This window comes from Octopus bimaculoides, chromosome 1 (genome assembly GCF_046866305.1).
Source record: "Octopus bimaculoides isolate indiv1 chromosome 1, ASM4686630v1, whole genome shotgun sequence".
Lineage (NCBI taxonomy): Eukaryota > Metazoa > Mollusca > Cephalopoda > Octopoda > Octopodidae > Octopus > Octopus bimaculoides.
In genome coordinates this window covers 72,260,663-72,283,575 of record NC_142928.1, presented here as the reverse complement: position 1 = coordinate 72,283,575, position 22,913 = coordinate 72,260,663, and the positions used below count along the sequence as shown (strand labels likewise).

The 22,913-nt window shown below is 36.1% G+C and overlaps 1 protein-coding gene across 4 annotated transcripts in view; it reads right to left on the bottom strand.

Annotated features, from left to right (window-relative positions):
* The window catches only part of LOC106879034 (ubiquitin carboxyl-terminal hydrolase 47), an 88,040-nt gene that overhangs the window by 27,607 nt on the left and 37,520 nt on the right, over positions 1-22,913 (bottom strand). For all 4 annotated transcript variants that reach the window (XM_089352148.1, XM_014928438.3, XM_014928439.3 and 1 more), the window contains 13 exons: positions 16,289-16,432; positions 14,035-14,230; positions 12,101-12,197; positions 11,878-11,956; positions 10,538-10,604; positions 10,196-10,335; positions 9,010-9,099; positions 4,617-4,712; positions 4,431-4,528; positions 3,498-3,661; positions 2,116-2,237; positions 616-695; positions 161-212 (listed from right to left, as the gene is read on the bottom strand). In XM_089352148.1, coding sequence (XP_089208274.1) covers positions 161-212; positions 616-695; positions 2,116-2,237; positions 3,498-3,661; positions 4,431-4,528; positions 4,617-4,712; positions 9,010-9,099; positions 10,196-10,335; positions 10,538-10,604; positions 11,878-11,956; positions 12,101-12,197; positions 14,035-14,230; positions 16,289-16,432 — 1,425 coding nt within the window. The remainder of the gene's footprint in view (positions 1-160; positions 213-615; positions 696-2,115; positions 2,238-3,497; positions 3,662-4,430; positions 4,529-4,616; positions 4,713-9,009; positions 9,100-10,195; positions 10,336-10,537; positions 10,605-11,877; positions 11,957-12,100; positions 12,198-14,034; positions 14,231-16,288; positions 16,433-22,913) is intronic.

The window sequence follows — 22,913 nt, the reverse complement described above, 5'->3', positions numbered from 1 at the left end:
CTGCCCAGTTTATAGAGTCAAATGCTGTGACATCCACAAATGTTACTGCCATGGACATGTTTTGACAATAGCATTCCATACTCTTTAGTATGATTATAAAAATAATTAAAAATCAGTCATGTAAATGCATAAATATACAAATGGTTTAGGTGCAACTTACTTTCGAAACATGCTGGTCATTGAAACTGTACCATTGGCCATCTTTAAAGGATCTGAAAGTCATGAAGATTTGTGTTCAAGTTATAAATATTCAATTAAACTTTCATTACATTCAATGTTCAAAGAAAAGAAATTGTTTTTAATTCAGCCTATTTCATTTCTGAATTAATATTTTGAAAGAAATTTTATAAAGTAGCTCAACATTTTAACAATGAAATTTTAAGCTATAAACGATCTTCACTCAAACTTCAAGGATCAAAATCCAAATTACAGTTGTCTTTGGAAAATAATAAAACTTCTTATCATTAACAAGAACATTTTTTTTTTCCACAAGTATTTCAACACTCATCTATTTTCTCAAAGCTGGTTAATATAACATCAGAATTCATGTCCTATGAAAAGCTAATCATATTTGGAAGAAGATTATACGGAGACATTTAACTCCTTGAAACTTACTTTATGTAAGCATAATAATGGCCACCAGCAGCACTTCCAGAATGTATCATAATGGAGAATAATTCATAAACATATGGTCCCTACAAAGAAAGATTTTGTACATTTTTAAAATGGTCTATATCTTGTTGATATTGTAAATAAACAAATATTACATTTTACTCAAATTAATAAATTGTAAAATTTTTCGATGAAGTTTAAAAAAGAAACCCACAGCTAAATCAATGCACAGCAATCTCAAGAATATATTGATTCTTATTGTGTTGAGAAATCAGATAGGATTCATCTCTCAATTTTTTTCTGAAGATAAAACAAGAATCTGTTTGCTTAACCCTCAAGCTAGGTAGATCAACACCCAGGACATTAGCAAGCATTCTCAGATTAGTGAGACTGATGTGATTAACATTCAAAGTGAACCTGTCAAGTCACTGTCTGCAGAGAAAACATAGAAGGTAAGACAGATGAGTGGCTTACATGGATAGAATGCAAATAGCTAGTTTGAACGAGTAGATATCTTTGTAATAGTAACAGAAAAGGTAGAGAGGGAAAACAACATACATGCATGCACATATGTATGATTGTATGTATGTATGTAAGCAAGCAAGCAAGCTCATGGTTGAAGCACCTGTGAGAAATGATTCAGTGCCTTTCAGTAACATGGCTTTTTTGATGAAACCTAGACTGCTTGGGTGTAAAGACACTGTTCCAGATATGTGTATAATATTTTAATGTGAGGTTTACTAAGCTTTGGTATGTGTATGTGTGTGTGTTTCACCCCATCATACTTTAACTTTCCTCACACTTCATCTAAACTCATCACTTTCTCTTTCCCTCTTTCAACCATCGGTGATCTTTAACCTTGCAAGTTACAAGACAACCTCACTAGTGTTGATGCCATGAAAAAAAAATAAAAGAACCCAGTACACTCTGTGAAGTGTGTATGAAGAGCATCACTTGCTAGTCATGTCTTCCCCACCTCTAAACATTTCTTCACAGTCTTATGGAACATCCATCTCTATCCCCCTCTGTCCTCCTTACACTCCCCACCACCGTTCCCTGTGGGTAGACTCCAGTACATCTCCAACAACATCTGTTTCTCTTCTAACTCTCTCCCACTTTTCTCCTTTGTCCTGCTGGGATACCCAAGTATCTCCTCTATAGTAAGAACATTATCTCTGTCCCCCTGTTATACCTCTCACCTAGCACACATCTACTTCTATCAGCTCCACTCCCTCACTCAGCTGAGAGGTCTCTATCTTGCAAGCTACTTGGCAACCGTACTGGTGCTGGTGCCATACAAAAAGCACCTGTGCTGGGCATTTAGCTGTTGAAACCATGCCAACAGACAGACAATTGGCATGTGGTACAGCTCTTTGGCTTGCTAGCTCCTGTTACACTGTCCAACCCATGCCTGAATGGCAAATGGATATTAAATGATGATGATGATGATAAAACTTCTTTAAATATATCAAATAAATTTATTTAAAATTAAAAGCAACAAACCTTGGCATCAGATTCTTTACTATTCCTGTCATTAGTGGCAGACTCACTGCTTAGACTAGAGGACTCACTGTTGGTTAAGGTGGCAGTCGTGCTGGTTTCAATTTCTATCCCTTCATCAATAGCTAAAAATCAATTTTTAAAAATGAATGAAAAATGACATTGTCTTTCCTTAAATGGGCTTGCAACACTAAGCTTTATTTTGCTAATTAACAACAGATTAATATAACGAATCTTCAAATTACTTCATTTATATTAGTTAATTAATCTCTGCTGCAAGAGATATGATCTTAATGAATAAAAAATATATACTCTAACGCAAATGTTGTCTGAAAGTTTTCTTTTGCTGATCATTATTCAAAAATAAAACAGGTAATTCATTCTGAGAAAAATAAAGCAAGTATGAATATGTGTAACAAATAAAATTTTATTGCAGTCATCATTTATTACCAATAGTTTCTTTCTGCCTATATTTGTACTTTGAAGTATTTCTAAGATCTAATTCTAATGAGAAGCATCATCATCATCATCATCATCGTTTAAGCGGACGTTAAACGATGATGATGATGATGATGATGATGCTTCTCATTAGAATTAGATCTTAGAAATACTTCAAAGTACAAATATAGGCAGAAAGAAACTATTGGTAATAAATGATGACTGATCAGAGACACTCAGAAAACAGCAGGTGAATAGAATAAGTTTAGGTAATTAGTATTAATTTTTGTTTCCAGTTTTTGAAGAGAAGATTATATACAAAATGTGTGCATATGCATTCTAATAAACAAAACATAAAAATCAATCTTGTTTATCTCATCACCTGTTGCTAAATGAGAGGATTCTGTCCATAACCATAAATCAAGAATATTCTTCTAGTTACTGCAAATATGAGTGACAGCATTGTAACTTGAGTTTATAGTCACCAGAAGAAATTCTTTTGATGTTAGAAATAAAACTAAGTCACTGAAATATGAGCAATGAGAGAAAGTACTTGTAAAGACATAACAAATTTGCAAGAATTTCCATGAAGCCAACAGGAAATTACCAACAGTGATAAATGTTTATAATATCTGATGAGTTTGGAATTGTAAAGTGTGAAGAACTGGTTGAAAGGAAATTTAAAACTTAAGTTCATTATTTACTTTGATAAAATTAATTAATGGAAGTAAGTTTCAGTACATTTTTCAAAAGAAATTCAAGTCAACAGAAATGATATTGTAAAGTTCATAAAGCCTTTTTATATTTTCCAAATTTGTCAGAAATAAACTATGCAAATCTAAACCATGTTATCTCAAAAAGTAAAAGGAATATATATACAGGTTTTGTTTTCTAATTTAAGTAAAGCACATTTTATAATTGATATAAATTGAAGACAACACACAAACCTTCATCTGACATATCTCCACCCAATTGGCTGTGTTCATTAGTTTCCATGGTTTTGATGGCCTGATGTCTAATATCCTCAACTAAGGGCCCTTCAGAATGACTAAGATTACAGTCAACCTCTTCTATCATGTGATTAATATCCAAGACTTCAGGGAATGTCATCCTGTTAAAAACAAGACATATTCAATAGTTATAGACATTATACTCTTTTTTTTTTTTTTCAAGTCACCAAATTTTCATGCCAAAATAATTTTATTAACCCACTCTATCACACACTCCAGCATTTTCTCTTGTCTCATGCCTTCTCCATGAAACTTAACATACCTAATTATAAATCAATTGAGGTAACATACCTAATTATGAATTAAATAATTATAATTAATTAATTGATGAACAGACTGAAGATAAAAATAGTCATCAGCCAAAAGATTTCAGCACTTTCCATCAAATTTGGCTTTTTTTTTTTTTTTTTGCAAACAAGTTAATTTTCTTGAGTTGAATACATGTACACAGTATTTCAATTTTGCTGCTGACAATTGATGCACAACATAGCAAATTAACTAGCTTAATTAACATGAGTCAAGTATATGAAAATGACAAAGAAAACTTTTTGAGGCCAAGCCGAATTATGAATTCAAGCTGCAGTTTAAAATGGAGTTGAGAAGTGGAGGGAACAAACAGAAGGTGCAAGAAACCAGCACAATTTGCTTTTCTGCATGCATGGGTTGGACATCATAACTGTTTCAGTATCATCTTCAACAAGATCCTTTCATTTGGATGGCTTGACACTTTACACCACTGTCATCCCCTATACATATTATGTTTGTCTTTACTTTATGATTAATATTGATCATAAACTAAGCAAAAGGTTTAATACCTAATTACAAAATGTAATGGTGAAGCAAATTTTTTTCTAAGATTTCTATACCTACCGATGATTTAATTTAATCCGATGCATTGTATTGCAGTCAAAGTCAAACCGTTTCAGTTGCAAGGTGAGCAGATAAGGGAAAGAAACAAATTTGAGGCCCTAAAAAGAGAAAATAAATTATGACAATATTGATCTCCATAGTATTTTATAAGAAAACAATAAAACATAACTCAATGAGACTTTTTACCTTGTGAGCATCACACTTCCGGCCACATTTCTCACAGAAGTACTGATTAGATCCTGCCAATGTCTCTGGTTGTACAAAAGCTGCCAAAGCATCTTCCTATAAATAGAATATGAAAAGAAAGAACTATAAAAGACAAAACAAATTATTTCCCGGTACAGCAAATCCCTCACGTTACTATACTTGTAGTATCCCAGTAAATGAAACATAGATCCACAAATTGGCAGTTTTCTTTTATCAGCAATCATTTAACAACAGATATGCCTATAGGAATAGTGGCTACACACCATTAGGTGTGCACCTACTTTCCTATATTAAATTAGAATGAACGGAACGCAGAACTCCAAACTATCAACACAACAATATTTATTCATGGTGGAAAATATGCAGCTTTAATCTTGGTTGTTGAGACGCCTTCTGTGTGTGAGAGCATGGTTGCTGAGACGTCGGAATGTAAATGTGAGCTGTCTGGCGTGAGTTCGAAAGATGGAGGGAGACAGCTTGACACGTCCATGCTCCATGCCGGCCAGGCGAGAAAGAGAGAGAAAATAGCGGGAACGCTTAGATGTTGAATTCCACGCATGCGTGAGTCTACGCATGCGCACGGCGTTACTACAGGGCTCCCCTTGCCAGTGTGGAACGCACGATAATATAATTTTTGGAGGAACGCCTGAGGCAGGATGGCCACTGAAAACCACCCACAAGATGTGGCACAAACACACACAAAGAAAAATCAAAGAAATGAATGTACACTTGTGAGATACATGCATGCAATGTTTCTGAAAGGAAAGAAAATATATGAGTGCACAAGTGTGTGTGTGAGAGAGAAAAAAAACACAGAACATAGTAAAAGTGTCTGTAGAGAAAAAATCCAGTTCGTATAAGAGTTACACAAGTTGAATGTCTGTACTCAGGAAGTTGTGGTCAGTTGGCAGAGCTGTAGTTGAGCGTCGATGCGAGTTGCGACCTGTTACCTGTGGATATTCCACTCATACAGTGAAGATAAAACAGAGTGTGTTGATCTGGTGTGTCCCTGGTGGTGGGGTTGTTGGCGCACGACATTGTGGTAGACAGTACATTGGTGGTGAAGACGTCGGCGCAGGAACTGGTTTATAGCTGTAGCTGTGTTCTGTATGTGTGGTGGTAAAGGTGTTGACGGTGGTAATGATGTCCTGTTGAAGCTGTTGGCGACGTCGGGGGGGGGGGGCGATGCTCGTAGTTGGTAGTGGCTGTTGATGCGACGGCGGTATGTGGTAGTAGACTCGTGTTGCTCATGGCGATGATGATGCTGGTTAGTTCAGATTTCGTGGCTGCAGTTGTTCGTACTCGGGGTCACCAGTTATAGGAATACGTTAAATAGCTCAGCGGGCTGCGTGTTTGAATCACGTCGGAGGGTCACCACTATAGGAATAGTGGTTACACACCATTAGGTGTGCACCTACTTTCCTATATTAAATTAGAATGAACGGAACGCAGAACTCCAAACTATCAACACAACAATATTTATTTAAGGAGGTAAATAGACAGCTTTACTCTTGGTTGTTGAGACGCCTTCTGTGTGTGAGAACATGGTTGCTGAGACGCCGGAATGTAGATGTGAGCTGTCTGGCGTGAGTTCGAAAGATAGAGAGAAGGCTAGACACGTCCATGCTCAATCGCCGGCCAGTCGAGAAAGAGAAAGAATGAAGCGGGAACGCTTGGATGTTGAATTCCATGCATGCGTGAGACTACGCATGCGCACGGCGTTACTACATGCCTACATCATCACTTTTTGAGTCAATCAACTGGCGCAAAGCCTGTTCCCCAATTCAAACAAACTAGTGGTAACAGACATGCCATCATCATCAAATTTCAAACCAACCAGTTAATAAACCAATTTCTCATGACTATTGGACAGATCAGCAATTTAGACCAATGCTATATTAATGGGCAACTTTGATACTAAGAGTAAGTGGTGGGGCTACCAAACTGGAATGGTTAACTGTCAGACATTCAGCCCAAGCTAGAATGGCAAAGCCAGTCGACAACTGAGAGACATGGTATCAAGTCACAGTATACCAGCTGACACAGCCGAGACTTGTAGTCACCATTTCCTGGTTGTCTTCAGAGCAAACAACAGACATAGTATTAACACTTTAGCATTTAAACTGGCCATATCTGGTCAAAATATTTTTTATCTTTTATGCTCAAACCAGCCAGGTCTGGCTTCTCACACCTACCTTATAATGTCATTCTAAAAATAAACAATTACATCAAAATTTTGAAGCCACAAGATGATGCAAAATTAATTTAAAACAATGTGAATGAACAAGTATTACATCTGACAGAAAAATCTGCAGTCCATTAACTGTCCAGCTATGAAATCATCAACTCAGATACAGCTTCTACCAACAACCTAGATGTTACCACACAAAACAGCTACCATTTTAACAATCAAACTTCCAATTTACAAGGATGTGATCAAACTCTCACAAGAATTACTATGAGAGCTCACCAGATTGCCTTTTATCAAAAATTCAGATACCCAACCTTTTCGTAAATTTTTTTACCAATGGAGTAGAACTTTTCTACTAGTGTACAGACTCAACTATATATATGTCCTTCTTTTGTCTCCAGTCCTACAGGACATTTTCATTTTACTTTGCATTACCCCATATCTATGAGTCTTGTGGCCACACAGCTTTTTTTTTTGTTGTATATGTATATTTTATGTTGTTGTGTTTGTTTCCGACATTGTCCTGCATGTTCGTTAGCTATTCCCAATATGTCAGTGGGAATACTGACACTTGGTAGTGTCAGTGGCAAAAAGCTACTGACACCACCAATAGTAAACAATATCAACACTAAAGGCATGAAATTGTAAGGACCTTTTGGATGTTGACTGATGAGAAATTAGCTACAAATTTTCTGTGTTATGTTTTTGTAAAATTTTCCATTTGTTGTGTTTTTGTTAAATTTTTGAAATACATATATATACACACATACATACATGAATATTAAATGATATATCATCGTTTAACATTCGTGTTCCATGCTGGCATGGGTTGGACAGTTCAAGAGGATCCAATGGGTTGAAGGACTGCATCATGCTCTAATGTCTGATTTGAGTTTTTTATGACTGGATCCTCTTTCCAATGACAATCACCATCCAGTATGTATTAGGTGCTCTCTTCATGCCTCTAGCACAAGTGAGTCACAACGTAGCTTGCAAGACTATGAACTCAGAGTGGGGGCTTTATGCTAAGAGATGCAGGAACTCAATTATGAGAGCAGGGAGTAGAGTGGGTTTCTAGATGTAGAGGAGTTATATGGCTAGTCACATTTAGAAGAGAGAGTGAGACTGATTGGGTGGAACTGAAAAGATAAAATTATGATGATGAGGTGTCTGAGTGGCCCCTAATAGTACAAGTAGAAGTGAATGGGAACCGAGAAACAAGGAGCATGGATGGGTAGGGGTTTGCAAGCGTATACAGAGAAGTAAGAAATAGGGAGTGGGTGAAGGGAGAGGAGGCAGGCAACAATTGTGAATACAAATAACTATCTTATATAGGCCTACTTAGACAAATGGTAAAGGAGAAGTTCTATAAGTGCTCGACAATGTTCAGTCCTTCACTCTCTTTACATGTTTGTTCTTGAAACAATCCCACTATTTTAATGCTAAATACACATAGAAACTTATGCATTTGACAAAAAAAATTTAAAATTGCCTGATTCAAAAGTCTTGAAAGACAACATGAGGGTAGTAAGGAATTTAGCAGCAGCAAAAGTCAGGAAGCCTCATAATAACATTATTATATATAAAGGAAGTTTGATGGGATCATAGTTATCAGGTCATTGTACTGATTTCTCTGTAATCATCATCATCATCATCGTTTAACGCCCGCTTTCCATGCTAGCATGGGTTGGACGATTTGACTGAGGACTGGTGAACCAGATGGCTACACCAGGCTCCATTCTGAATTGGCAGAGTTTCTACAGCTGGATGCCCTTCCTAATGCCAACCACTCCAAGAGTGTAGTGGGTGTTTTTACGTGCCACCGGCATGAAGGCCAGTCAGGTGGTACTGGCAACGGCCACGTTCAAAATGGTGTATGTTATGTGCCACCTGCACAGGAGCCAGTCCAGCGACACTGGCAACGATCTTGCTCGAATGACTTCTCACGTGCCACCGGCACAAGTGCCAGGAAGGCGCAGTGCAATAATTTGATAAACATCATTTGAAGAATTTTAGACTGAGTTTTACATACAAAAACCTATCTAAGGAAATAGATACTCAACCCAGTTCCAGAGAAAACATTTGGTAAGGAAAGAGTAATTCAGAGATGCACAAATTTATTTCAAACACACCTGACCAAGAAAACATTGAAGGAGATACATGAAAGAAGAAAATACTCACCACACTGCCATACACCTGACTGCCACCAAATGGGCGAATAACAAGTGGTATATCCAGATAAGCATCTATTCGAGCACTCTCATGAGAGCACTACAACAGAAATACACTTCATTAGTTAACAGATTAACTCTAAAAATATTTAAGTTGTGAAATATATTTGAAATTAAAAAAATAAATAAATAAAAACATAACAATGGTTAACTGATATGTATTAGTGATATCATGGAGGTATTTCAATAGTTTTAGAAAACAGATACTCAAATTGAAAATTTTATTTTTTAATCAGAATATTTATACAATCTACTCAAATTCTTTTATTAAAAATTCTGCCTATAAATTGTTTATGACCAAAACAACTTGTCAAACATGCAACATAAACATAAACTAAAAAGAAATGTTCTCCTTTTTCTATAAAATATGGTTAAAGTCATTTCCAGGAAGACCTGGGCTGAGGTGGTGAGGCAAGACCTTCGTACATTGGGCCTCACCGAGGTGATGACTACGGACCGAGACCTTTGGAAATGGGCTGTGCGTGAGAAGACCCGGCAAGCCAAGTAAGATCGTTGCCAGTGCCCCTGGACTGGTTCTTGTGCGGTTGGCACATGAGATGCACCATTTTGAGCGTGGCCGTTGCCAGTACCGCCTGACTGGCTCCTGTAGGATTTTCGAGCGAGATCGTTGCCAGTGCCCCTGGACTGGCTTGTGCGGGTGGCACATAAAAGACACCATTTCGAGCGTGGCCGTTTTCGTGCGGGTGACATGTAAAAGCACCCACTACACTCTCTGAGTGGTTGGCGTTAGGAAGGGCATCCAGCTGTAGAAACTCTGCCAAATCAGACTGGAGCCTGGTGTTGCCATCCGGTTTCACCAGTCCTCAGTCAAATCGTCCAACCCATGCTAGCATGGAAAGCGGACGTTAAACGAACGATGATATATATACACAACAAGCTATATTGCAATGTATTGGGTACATAAGTGAATGTAGAAAGACTTTGAGTAGACTGACAGGTAACACTGCATCCAGAGCTAGATAAGTGAGAACTATCAATAACACTACATTAAAGTTGTGTACTACTTATTTATTAGAATAAATTTCATTTTTTTTTACCCACCCTCCCCACACATTCACCCCTACTTCATTCCACAAAAACAAAAAAAAGAGAAAGGAGAATGTGAAGTTATCTACCTGTAGACATTTGACATAATCTTTCAGTTTGCCTTGGTATAAGTGGTTAATTAGATGTGCTTGGTCAGTCTGTTTCCAATTCTGCTCAAGAGCATCAAACATCACCCGACATAATTCTTGCACGTCATGCTGATGCCACACTAATAAAACCAAACAGGATAGATAATGAAAAGAAAAAAGAAAAATCTTTCGTATAAAATATTCCAACTCAGATATAAAGTTACAAAATACTATATCTGTTATCAATATAACCTATGAAGTTACAGAGCTCAGAAATTGCACATTAAAATGTCTATTTTTATTTTAAATCCAACAAGAAAAATATGTTATATGATTTAATACCTTCACTGCTATCCCAACCAAAACTGAGAGTCAAATCAGTGGTTTCAATGGCTCTTTTACAACTAGTCTGCAAGGGTAACAGAAAAACATTCATATTAGTAAATACAACACTGAATGATATATAAAACAAACTACACAGAATTTTTAAATGATTTTCACTATAAGCCAGTAAAATTAGCAATTTTCACATTATATCCAGTTTAAAGTCAAATAAGTAAACTAGATTTCTCTATTATTTACACTTAAAAGGTGCAGGAAAGGCTGTGAGGTTGAGAAGTTCACTTTACAACCATGTGGTTTTAAGTTCAGTCCTAATGCATGGCACCTTATTATAGGATCTTTTACTATAGCCCCAAGCCAACCAAAGCCTTTGAGTAGATTTGGTAAAGGGAAACTGAAAGAAGCTCTGCGTGTGTGTGTTTTCCTGTTGCCTTGTTTTGACATCATGCATGAATTGTAAACAAACATCACCACCAAACAGGCAGAGGGGTTAGCTTGCAATTTTCCAGGAAAGTATGTCCAGACTAGAGGGGGAATACTATATTACTTGAAAGCAGTTAAGAGGAAGGGCTGCTTCAACATATCTCACCTGACCCATGCACACATAGGAAACAAACATTAAAATGATGATGATAATAATGATTGATTGATAGTTACTACTTTTGAGATCGAAAGATTTTTCAAAAGCAATTTTATTGAAATAAAGTCCAACCTTAAAATATGTTACAAAAAATTGTGATTGCCTTTTATGTGAGTTTTGATTAATAAAATTAAAATTTAGTTGTTAGTATCTGAAATGGCATCCAGCACCGAAACATGTCTACAAATACTGCATAAATACTGAGTAATTAAGATGTATGATTTAGGAGATCATTTGTTGAAAATGTAAGGATGAAAAATATTCATTTTCTCTTTTATCAAACATCCATTTTTCTATGTTGACATAGGTTAAATGAGGACTTATTTGAGGAGGGATTTTACAGCTAGATGCCTCTCCTGTTGTTATCTTTACTGTTTTACAAATAAAGGGTTTTCTTTATTCCACAGGTCTGCACTGTAAGTGTCGGGCAATAGGACTGAACCTAAAACCATATGGTTGCGAAGCAACCTCCTTAACCACACAGCCATGCCTACCTAAGTGGAAAAATGTTATTTTGAACAAATGTTTCAGAAACATACCAAGAACAAACTCTCAAACCTAGATGAATTACAACAGCAGTAATACAATAAGAGTAATTAGCAGTAGGTCATATTTGTCAATGAGCAATAAACTAAAAGTGAATTTTTTAAATAAATAAATCTAAAATAAATTAAAAACTAAGCAATAATAACAAACTCACCTGTAAAGTCAAAAATAGTTTCTGAAGCTGATAGGGAATACTCTTTACAGCTTCTTCTTTGCTGCCAGTAAATTCCCATCTGGTATTTAAAAAAAAAAAATGTCATTTATTTATATGCTTAGAACATAATAGATCCAGAGATACACAAAACACTGTTAATACATAAATTAGTAAACATAAGCTTGTAGAACAAAGAGTATCAAATGACTAAAAGAGCTGATACCTGTACAGGGCATTTCTAAATTCTGGAGTCATGAATAAAGTCTGCAACAGGCTATTAAGGTAACAGGTCATAGCTTGGTTTACAAGACCAACAAACCCTAGAAAATAATAACATGCACCAAATGTAAGAATGTAAACAAAGACCTAAAACACATCAAGTTAGTCAATTAAACAGTTTAATTCAGTTTATAAAATTCACAACTCAAAATCTCAAATAATGGTTACTGAAGATCAAGATAAAAAGTACAAGAAACCATTTTATCTGTTAGAATAAAAGAGATAAGTGACAAAACTTAATGTTTAGTCTCAACAATATAATGATGTCTAAAGAAAAAAGAAAATTATTTTTAATGAAGTATTTTGTTAAAATTTAATGCAGTATCTTATTAAATCATACTGACACTATGTCCTATATGCTAGTATACATAAAATGCATGTAATTCCTATCAACAGTCTGTTGTAGTTCTCATTTCTAACTTATATTTTATACATCCTTTATCCAACAAACTTGCAAATATAAACAGTAATAAATTCCACACAGATAAAATCAGGAATTTGTCATTAAACCATACTAAAAAGAAAATATCAATAAATATCAATAAATGTGAATTTAATGCTAATTTAAAATCTATAAAGGTTTTAAATCACTATTTTAAACATTTTATATCAAATATGACTATCTTTATACTGAAATAACAATGAAGATATGTCTATAACATTATGGGCTATATCTATTCACATCCCTTTAGATATCCACAGAATGACATTCTGCCCTATACAATGGTTTACCAAGAAATACATTACTACACAACAGGATATAGCTTTTAAAACCTAAATATCAACTTCCATCTTTTATCAATATTTGAAATCCTTTTAAGGCAGCGAGCTAGCAGAAACATTAGCACACCGGGCAAAATGCTTAGCAATATTTCATCTGTCTTTACGTTCTGTGTTCAAATTCCCAGGTCGACTTTGCCTTTCACCCTTTCAGGGTCAATAATTTAAGTATCAGCTGCATACTAGAATCGATCTAATTGACTGGCTCCTTCCCCAAAATTTCAGGCCTTGTGCCTACAGTAGAAAAGAATATTTGAAATCCTTTCATAGTCTGCCCCTTCTCAAATGGAAAAAATTTACACCATCTATAAGGGTTCTTTAAATTCAATCCCTTTATGATGTGGTTAGTTACATAGTAAAATCAAGATGATTGCATTCAATATAAGTAAAGTTTATAAAAGGTGATGGACTGGTTGTAAGATGTCTGGCAATACACCTTACAGCACTTAGTTTCCGCACTTAATGTTCTGAATTCAAATCCCATTGAATTCAGTTTTGCCTTTCATCTTTGCAGTGTTGAAGTACCAATCATTACTAGTGATCAATCTGTACCCTTCTCCAAACAGTGAAATCTGTGCCAAAGTTAGAAATCAATACTAGCAAAGTTTATGACAAAGTGCAACACACAAATTTCTTTCCTATGGATCAGCTTCAATAATAATCATCAGGATTAAAAGTTTTATCATCAAATCCCACCCAGTCCACCAATTTTAGTGGCACAAAAAATGAGATGGTTTCATCTACTCAGATTTTTTGGTTTTAATCAATTTCTACAGTAGTAATCAAACTCAAGTATCCACCTGTTGTAATCAGACTAAAACATTCACATTACCTTTTGAAAATAATGAAACAAAACCAAAAGGTCCCCATTTGAAACAAAACTAAATGCAAACATTATTTCAAGATAGAACCATGTCAAGCTCCACTTGTTAGATCAACTTGAAAATTCCAAATCACTACGTATGTTACAAGTCATGATTCACTACTTCTAATCCAACTAAAACAGTGTCTACTCTTCAGAACTTTTTTTTTTTAATTATCATCAAGTAGCACATATTTAAAAGAAAACCCAATACGTTTTGATGCGGCATAGCTCACCAGTTTCTGATTTGTGATGACTCAAATAGTAACCGTGGTCTATAGAGCTGGCTTGTATTTCCTCTTTAACTTCACAACTGTAATTTGGTGATACTTCAGAACCAACATGATCCTGGGTTTCACATCCATGACTGGTTGGTACATCAGAAGTTTCTTGTTTTTGGATGATTAATGATATATTAGAACAACCTTCAGTCTAGAGAAATAGAAAATAGTAAAAGAAAAAAAAGAAAAACTTCACTGCTTAGAATTAATGATTCTCGACAAATCCTAAACTAGTCAGTTATACAAAACAACATAACAATACTAAAAATAGAGAAGTAACCGATCAAGTTTTACACAATAGCCAAAGTTGTTTAACATCAACTAGTTGCCAACAGAAATTGTAAATGAACTCATTAACTGGATACAAGTTTAGTATCAAACAAATCTGGAACAATTAACTGCCTAATATCTACGTTGATCACAACTGTTACATATATTTTATAAAGTTTTCTTTGCTGAAGTGAGAAAAAAGTCTAAAGTTACATTATTTGAAAGAGTAAGTATTTTTCAGTCAAACGGGTTAAGCTAAGTACTGTGCCTTCATAAACAAACCTGTACATTTCACTGGATTTTATTTACCAGGCATGAATTTGGTACTTTAATCAATTCATCAACAACTCATTATATTTAACGAATATAATGATGGAATGGATGAAATCAAAAATTGGTCATTGAAATAAATAAATAAGTAGTAACACCACAATAATATCACCTTAAAGTATAGCAGCACTTAGAATATATTTTATTAACATTACTTACTTAATTTCAGTTTTGATGTCCATGAAAACAGATGTAAAAAAAAAAAAAAAAAGGTAAATATCTCTTAGAAAATAAGTTGTGCAAAAATGGACACAGGTATGGCTCTGTAGTTAAGATCTTCGGTTTGCAAGTGCACAGTTCTGAGTTTAATTCCAGTGCAGTAGTTTGGGCCAGTATTTTTCATAAGGGCCTCAAATTCTGTTGTTTTGAGAGAAATTTTGTAGACAAAAATTCGAAAAAGCATGTCATGTATGTGAGTGTGTATGTGTGTATGTATATATATATATATATATATATATATATATATATATATATATATATATGTGTGTATATATATATATATATATATATATATATATATATATATGTGTGTGTATATATATATATATATATATATATATATATATATATATATATATATATATATATATATATATATATATACATACATACAGGAGACCAAAAGTGTACATATGCCACTATATGTAGATATAGAAAAAAACAAAACAAAAAATGGAACAAGAACATACAGGTGACAACAAAACATCCAGACAGTTAGAAAATACAAAAAAAGGACAGGGAAAAACAAGGACGGGTCATTCAGAGCTTTCTTTCGTCAATCGAGTACCAGATCGTCATCGCAGTTCTGGCCAGTTACACTCAAGACTGCTCCAATCTGGCCAGCCCCAAGAAAATCTAAGCTAAGAGCACTAGATTCTTTGGAAGAAAGCAAGCGAATGTATAAGAAAACAAGGACAAAAAGAAAAACGGAGAAATGGTACAGAATTACAAATACAAACAACAGGACATTAACAACAGGTGTCTTTCGATTAAGGACAAATTAAATTAAGCTGGCGTGTGTGGAAGTGAAGCCTTACAGCAGGAACATAAGAGATGAAAGTCATGGGAAGGAATATAAGAGATGCTACACAGATGGTTATATATATATATATAAGAAAAGTGACAATAAACCGGTGCAACAAAAATACCTTGAAGTATTTAATCATCATAGTTGTACAGACATGCCCTTCTCACCCTCACTATCAGAAATACACTCAACCACTGATTAGCCAGTTGTAAGCCTACAACCAACAACACTGTTTTAGAAAATGCGTGATATAAGACAAAAGAAAAGCATGGTATGAATGTGAAATCTACTTATAAAATGAATGATTTAGACAGTAAAATAAAATTTTAACCTGAAACTCAAAACTTTTTTTTCTTTTCCACACTCAGTTTGAGTTAATCGGTTTCATACTGAGAAATCTAAATTACACTGAATAAGTCTATCTAAGCAAAAACTAAGAAAAAGACTTCAGACTTAAAACAATAAGAGGTAATGAGTATCCAATTGTAAATCTATAAAATTTTAACAATTTTTTTTTTTTTAATTCATGCCACTAACATTTTTAATATTAAAACAGACAAAAATAAAATGAAATCAACTTACTGTCGCCTGCATGGCTGTTTGCTTTTCAGATTTATAGATGGTAAAATTAAGAATCTGAATGTCATCATTGCAAAAGTCATCATTACAGAGATCCTCGTTATAAAGACTTCCCAAAGTCTGGGTACTATTCTTATCCAAAACTCCCTGAAATAAATAAGGAAAAATGTAATTTAAAGTAAATAATGCAAATAGATGTTACACCACACACATATATGTGTGTGTGTGTATATATATATATATATATATATATATGTATATATATATATATATATATATATATATATAGACACACACACACGTATGTATATATAGCAAGACTAAGGTCCTAGTAAGCAAGAAAGCAGACAGGACACTACCCAACTCAAGTAGGTGGCCCTGTTCGATTTGTACGAAAGATGTAGGCAGGAACTCCATATGGCATACACAGTGTAAGCTATGGACACACAAGAGGTACAGTGGATTAATAGGAGGACTATCAGAGAAGGTAGTGTTTGTATGTGGAAGATGCACAGGATCCATAAAAACTATAGAAACTCGGGAAATTGATTCTCTCAAATGCCCTGGTGGCTCATTAGAGGTAATAGATAATTTCTGCTACCTAGGGAACCAAATTAGTAATGGGGGAGGTTGCACAGAGAGAGAGAGTGATAGCTAGAATAAGAATTGGATGGAGGAAATTCAGAGAGCTTTTACCTCTATTGGCTACAAAACGTTTCTCTCTTCAAGCAACAGAAAGATTGTATGATACATGTATATAGACATCAATTCTATATGATAGTGAGCTGTGGGACCTGAATGCAGAGGACATGCAAATGTTAAAGAAGAATGAGGCTAGTACGCTCTACTGGATTTGTAATGTAAGTGTTCATGTTCAACAGAGTGCTAGTGTATTGGGAGAGAAGTTAGGCATAAGAGGAATTAGACGCTGTGTGCAAGAGAGAAGACTGTGTTAATTTGGTCATTTGATGCAGATGGATGTCGACAGCTTCATAAAGTGTTGATCTCTCAAAGTAGATGGAACATGTAAAAGTGGGAGACCCAGGAAGACATAGGGAAAAGTACTGAAGAATAACCTCAGGATGCTGAATGTTTCAGGCAAGATGACAAAGGATGAGGATGCCTGGTGCCATGCTGTACTCAAGACTACCCATGTTCTACAGTAGATGTGCTAAGTCCAGTCCCACTGATGGAGAGGATTGACCAACAAGAGTCCTATACGAGTTCCACTCATGGCAGTGCCACATAAAAGTACCCATGCGATGCCACATAAAAGCACCCAGCACACACTGTAAAGTGGCTGGCATTAGGAAGGGCATCCATCTGTAGAAACCATGCCAAATCAGACTGGTACCTGGTGCAGCTCGTGAGCTTGCCAGCTCTGGTCAAACCATCCAACCCATGCCAGCATGGATAACAGATTTTAATGATGATGATGTATGTTTATGTATGTATCATCATCATCAACATCATCGTTGTCATTTAACGTCCACTTTCCATGCTAGCATGGGTTGGATGGTTTGACTGAGGGCTGGCAAGCCAGAAGGCTGCACAAGGCTCCAATCTGATCTGGCAAAGTTTATACAGCTCAATGCCTTTCCTAACGCCAACCCATCCGAGAGTGTAGTATATATATATATATATATATATATATATATACATGCACACACACACACACTTATACACATTATGTGTGTGTGTGTGTGTCTGCCCCCACCACCACTTGACAACCAGTGTTGTTTCGTTTATGTCTTTAGCAGCTCAGCAAAAAGAGATTGATAGAATATAAAAAAAAAAGAATAAGTACTGGGGTTCAATTTGTTCAGTTCAACCCTTCAAGGCAGCATGGCCATAGCCCAATGATTGACACAAGTAAAAGATAAAAGATTCCAGCCTAATAATAGGCAAATAGTTTTCTTTGCGTGATAAATTAGCAATCACCCATACCATAAAAGAACTAATTGCACAAAATAACCAATGGCACAGGTGTGGCTGTGTGGTAAATAGCTTGCTTACCAACCACATGGTTCTAGGTTCAGTTTCACTGTGTGGTACCTTGAGCAAGTGTCTTCTACTATAGCTTCAGGCGAACCAAAGCCTTGTGAGTGGATTTGATGGATGGAAACTGAAAGAAGCCTGTCATATATATGTGTGTGTGTTTGTGTGTGTGCATGCGTATTCCCCACCATCGCTTGACAACCGATGCTGGTGTGTTTATGTCCCCATAACTTAGTGGTTCGGCAAAAGAGACCAATAGAATAAGTACTAGGCTTGCAAAGAATAAGTCCTGGAGTTGATTTGTTCGACTAAAGGCGGTGCTCCAGCATGGTCACAGTCAAATGACTGAAACAAATAAAAGAATGGCACAGTAGAAAAAGCAAATACAGATATCACTATGGACTTCACGAAAAGCAGACATTAAAGGATGATGATGATGGTGATGATGATGACAGGAATGATGAGCAGGAAGCTCCCCTTTTTTACCCTTCTCTATACAAATAAAGTACAAAACTTTGCTTTTTGATTTGTTTTTTTAATTCTCATTATAAATTAAACTAAACCAATAAAATTAATAGATTTAGAATGGTTAGTATATGAACAGCTGAAACAATAGCAAAAACCATTGCACTAAATTGCAAGTAAGCAACTGAAGATCACACCAGCTATAGGATTGTGTGTGTGAGTGTGTGAGTGTAAGAGAGAGAGAGTGTGTGAGTGTAAGAGAGAGAGAGAGAGAGAGAGAGAGAGAGAGTGTGAGTGTGAGAGAGTGTGTAAGTGTGAGTGTGAGAGAAAGAGTGTGTGAGTGTGAGAGAAAGAGTGTGTATGAGTGTGAGAGAGAGTGTGTATGAGTGTAAGAGAGAGAGTGTGAGTGTAAGAGAGAGTGTGAGTGTAAGAGAGAGTGTGAGTGTAAGATAGAGTGTGAGTGTAAGAGAGAGTGTGAGTGTAAGAGAGAGTGTGTGTGTGAGTGTAAGAGAGAGAGTGTGTGTGCGTGTAAGAGAAGGTGTGTGTGAGTATATGAGAGAGGGTGTATAAGTGTAAGAGAGAGTGTGTGAGTGTAAGAGAGAGTATGTATGTGAGTGTAAGAGAGAGTGCGTGTGTGAGTGTAAGAGAGAGAGTACGTATGTGAGTGTAAGAGAGAGTGCGTGTGTGAGTGTAAGAGAGTACGTGTGTGAGTGTAAGAGAGAGAGAGTGTGTGTAAGAGAGAGTGTGTGTGTGTAAGAGAGACAATGTATGTGTAAGAGAGACAATGTGAGTGTAAGAGAGTCAGAGTGTGTGTGTCTGTGAGGGATAGAGTGAGAGTGTGAGAATGCATGCGAGAATGTATGTGCGAGAGAGAGAGAGAGTGTGTGTGTGAGTGTAAGAGAGAGAGTACGTATGTGAGTGTAAGAGAGAGTGCGTGTGTGAGTGTAAGAGAGAGAGAGTGTGTGTGTGTAAGAGAGACAATGTATGTGTAAGAGAGACAATGTATGTGTAAGAGAGACAATGTATGTGTAAGAGAGTCAGAGTGTGTGTGTCTGTGAGGGATAGAGTGAGATTGTGAGAATGCATGCGAGAATGTATGTGCAAGAGAGAGAGAGAGAATGTGTGTGTGTGTGCAAGAAAGAGAGAGTGTGTGTGCACAAGAGAGTGTGTATGTGTGCACAAGAGAGAGTGTGTATGTATACACAAGAGAGTGTGTGTACGTGTACACAGGAAAGAGTGTGTGTACGTGTACACAGCTGAGAGAGTGTGATGTGTACACAGGAGAGAGTGTGTGTATGTGTGCACAAGAGGGAGAGTGTGTGTATGTGTGCACAAGAGAGAGAGTGTGTGTATGTGTGCACAACAGAATGTGTACGTATACTCAAGAGAGTGTGTACATGTACTCAAGAGAGTGTGTACATGTACTCAAGAGAGTGTGTACATGTACTCAAGAGAGTGTGTGTACATGTACACAAGAGAGTGTGTGTACATGTACACAGGAGAGAGTGTGTGTACGTGTACACAGTGGAAAGTACGTGTGCACAAGAGAGAGAGAGAGTATGTGTGTGCATGCAAAAAAGAATGTGCGTTTGTGAGTGTGTGTGCAAGAAAGAATGTGTGTGTGTGTGTGTGTGTGTGTGTGTGTGTGTGTGTGTGTGTGTGTGTGTGTGTGTGTGTGTGTGTGTGCACGCATATGCTTGCATATGCACAAAAATGGTTCACAAAATATGTGAACAGGAAGGTGAGTTTGAAATTTAGAATGAAAGAGATTACATTGCAACAATATTGAACTTCTTCCCAACAACTTTTCAGCTATTATATCAATGCTCTGAAGCCTATCACAATCCATTCTAATTCCAAATTCAGAACTTGATAAATTATTTAACTGAATATTGATTTTTCTGTACATATACACTCAAAAATCCCCATACACACACACACTTATAAAGCATGCAAAAGTGGATGAATTCCATTGTGATAGAGCTTTGTTTTTTTAATTTTGCCTGTGTACATAGGCCTATACATTTAACACAATCATCTATTTCTTGGTTCAAAATGGAGCACATTGATTTGGATACATTGGTTTGTTAAAAGGTTTAAGCTGCAAGAGTTCTCTTTTCAGATTTGCCACTGCACAGATATATATCTAGCACAGGTTGGGCTGCAAGCAAGCTATGAAGACAATCCAATACATGTGACAAATCTGAATTTACAATTATAAATCGGGAGTCTAACACCTACATCTTTGAGCCATTACATATTACATTAAACAAGTGAGAAAAAAGTGGGGGAAATAGAAGACAAGCCAAAATAGGTTTATTTTAAGGAAAAAGAGGATCTTGTAAAAACCAAAAAATACATAAAAGTTGCACAAAACCATAAATATCAAATGCTATTACTTGTAAGCTCTAAAAAGTAATATTTGTTCAAATTAATGTTTTTGATACACAAGGAAGCTTTAATATGTCAATGTTTAGTTGGTTTCTTAATCCAAATTCACAAACATTTGGAAGTCTGCAATTTGTTGTAAGTTTTGAAACAAGTGTGAAACTATTACTAAACTCTTTTCTCTTTCTACCTGTCCTTAGGTCTGTATCTACCATGCTTATTGCTAATATATCTGCGTTCCCAATGTCATTGAGCTGGGTTCATAGCAAACACACTGGCTAATCAGATTGTGTAAGAAGATTGTATCTCCAATGACAAGTATAGAAGGTTCTAAAAATAATGACAAGTATGTGAACTACTGTAAAGATAAAGTTGTTCTAGATAACTTACAGGGAACTCAAGCCACTAGCTCAAGCTCCTTCAAAACCATTCTACTTACATTGTTTTTGCTTCAGAGAAAGGATAGAGGACCTAGACCTTCTGACTCACACCTAAATGAGGTCAATGTAAGTGACGTTTAGTTACAACTTCTGCGGGTTGATGTCCAAAGAAAATGTGGATATTTTCCCCCTTTTCAGACACGGTATATCTAGGGCCACATTATCTAAAGTGTGCTTGACTTATTTTTAAGGTGGTGAAGTATGACAAACAAGATCTGACTATTATTTACAAGGATTGAGCAATCACACAGTGGTTCCTCGGCGGCCGTATTTCATTATGTGAGCTGTTTTCTAGACTATTGCTAGCTGCTGAACAAAAATTCACAATTTAGTCAAGAGTGAGGGCCTCTTTCAAGACATTTGAGACTGGTAGGAGAGTGAAAGAGAGAAAGACATCCTTTCTCAAACCAGAGACCCAGTCTGAATGTTTGCAATAGATTGAACTTTATTAAAAACTTCCAAAGTTCACGGGTCATGTGGTGGTGTTAAACCAGGCAAGAGACTGTCTTCTGCCCAAGAGTACTTAATTGAACTGTAACACCACAAAACTGAGAGACATTTCTATTCTCCAAAATCAATGGCACTGATTTATAAAGACCACTCATGCACACACACACATTGCACTCACAATCATGAGATCATGGTTTCAAATTCCTAGGATGGGTGGTGCATTATGTTCTTGAGCAAAACACTTCATCTTGCATTGCTCTGTGATTGCTTCAACACCTGATGCACCTGTTCAGGCAACATCAATTTGATGGAAGGATCACTATAAACAAATTATTTGTGTAGGTCGTTTGTCAAAAGCTGAATGTTCATATGTCGTCTTTGACGGGAGAGTCCATCATCTATAATATAGAGAGAGACGGAGGGAGAGAGAGAGAGAGGGTATTTCTTTTATTCATTTCAGCCTTACAGCAGCAGTCATGCTGGAGCACCATACACACACACATACACACACACATTGCGCTGACTTTCAGTGACCATGCCATGCGTAACCAGAACTATTTATTTTTAAATATGCACTTATAAGAGAGCTTTTAAAAAGTTGAGTCACACTCCCTTTTCATCAAACTAGCCAACTAAAAAAAATATATAAGTTCTGGTTTCTTTTCAGTTACCTAGAAACTAGAAAGTTTTGCTAATTCATTCATTACACTGACAAAGCAACATTAGCTGCCAGCCTAAAATCTTCCTGCATACAAAGGCCAGTTTTCAAAAGCTACAAAGCATTGTGACACTACTACCGCCATTATCTTGATTCTGTTCAATATAGCTGTAAGGTTAGAATACAAGACTATGGACCAAAATGCTTAAAGTTTGGCTCTTACTGCAGC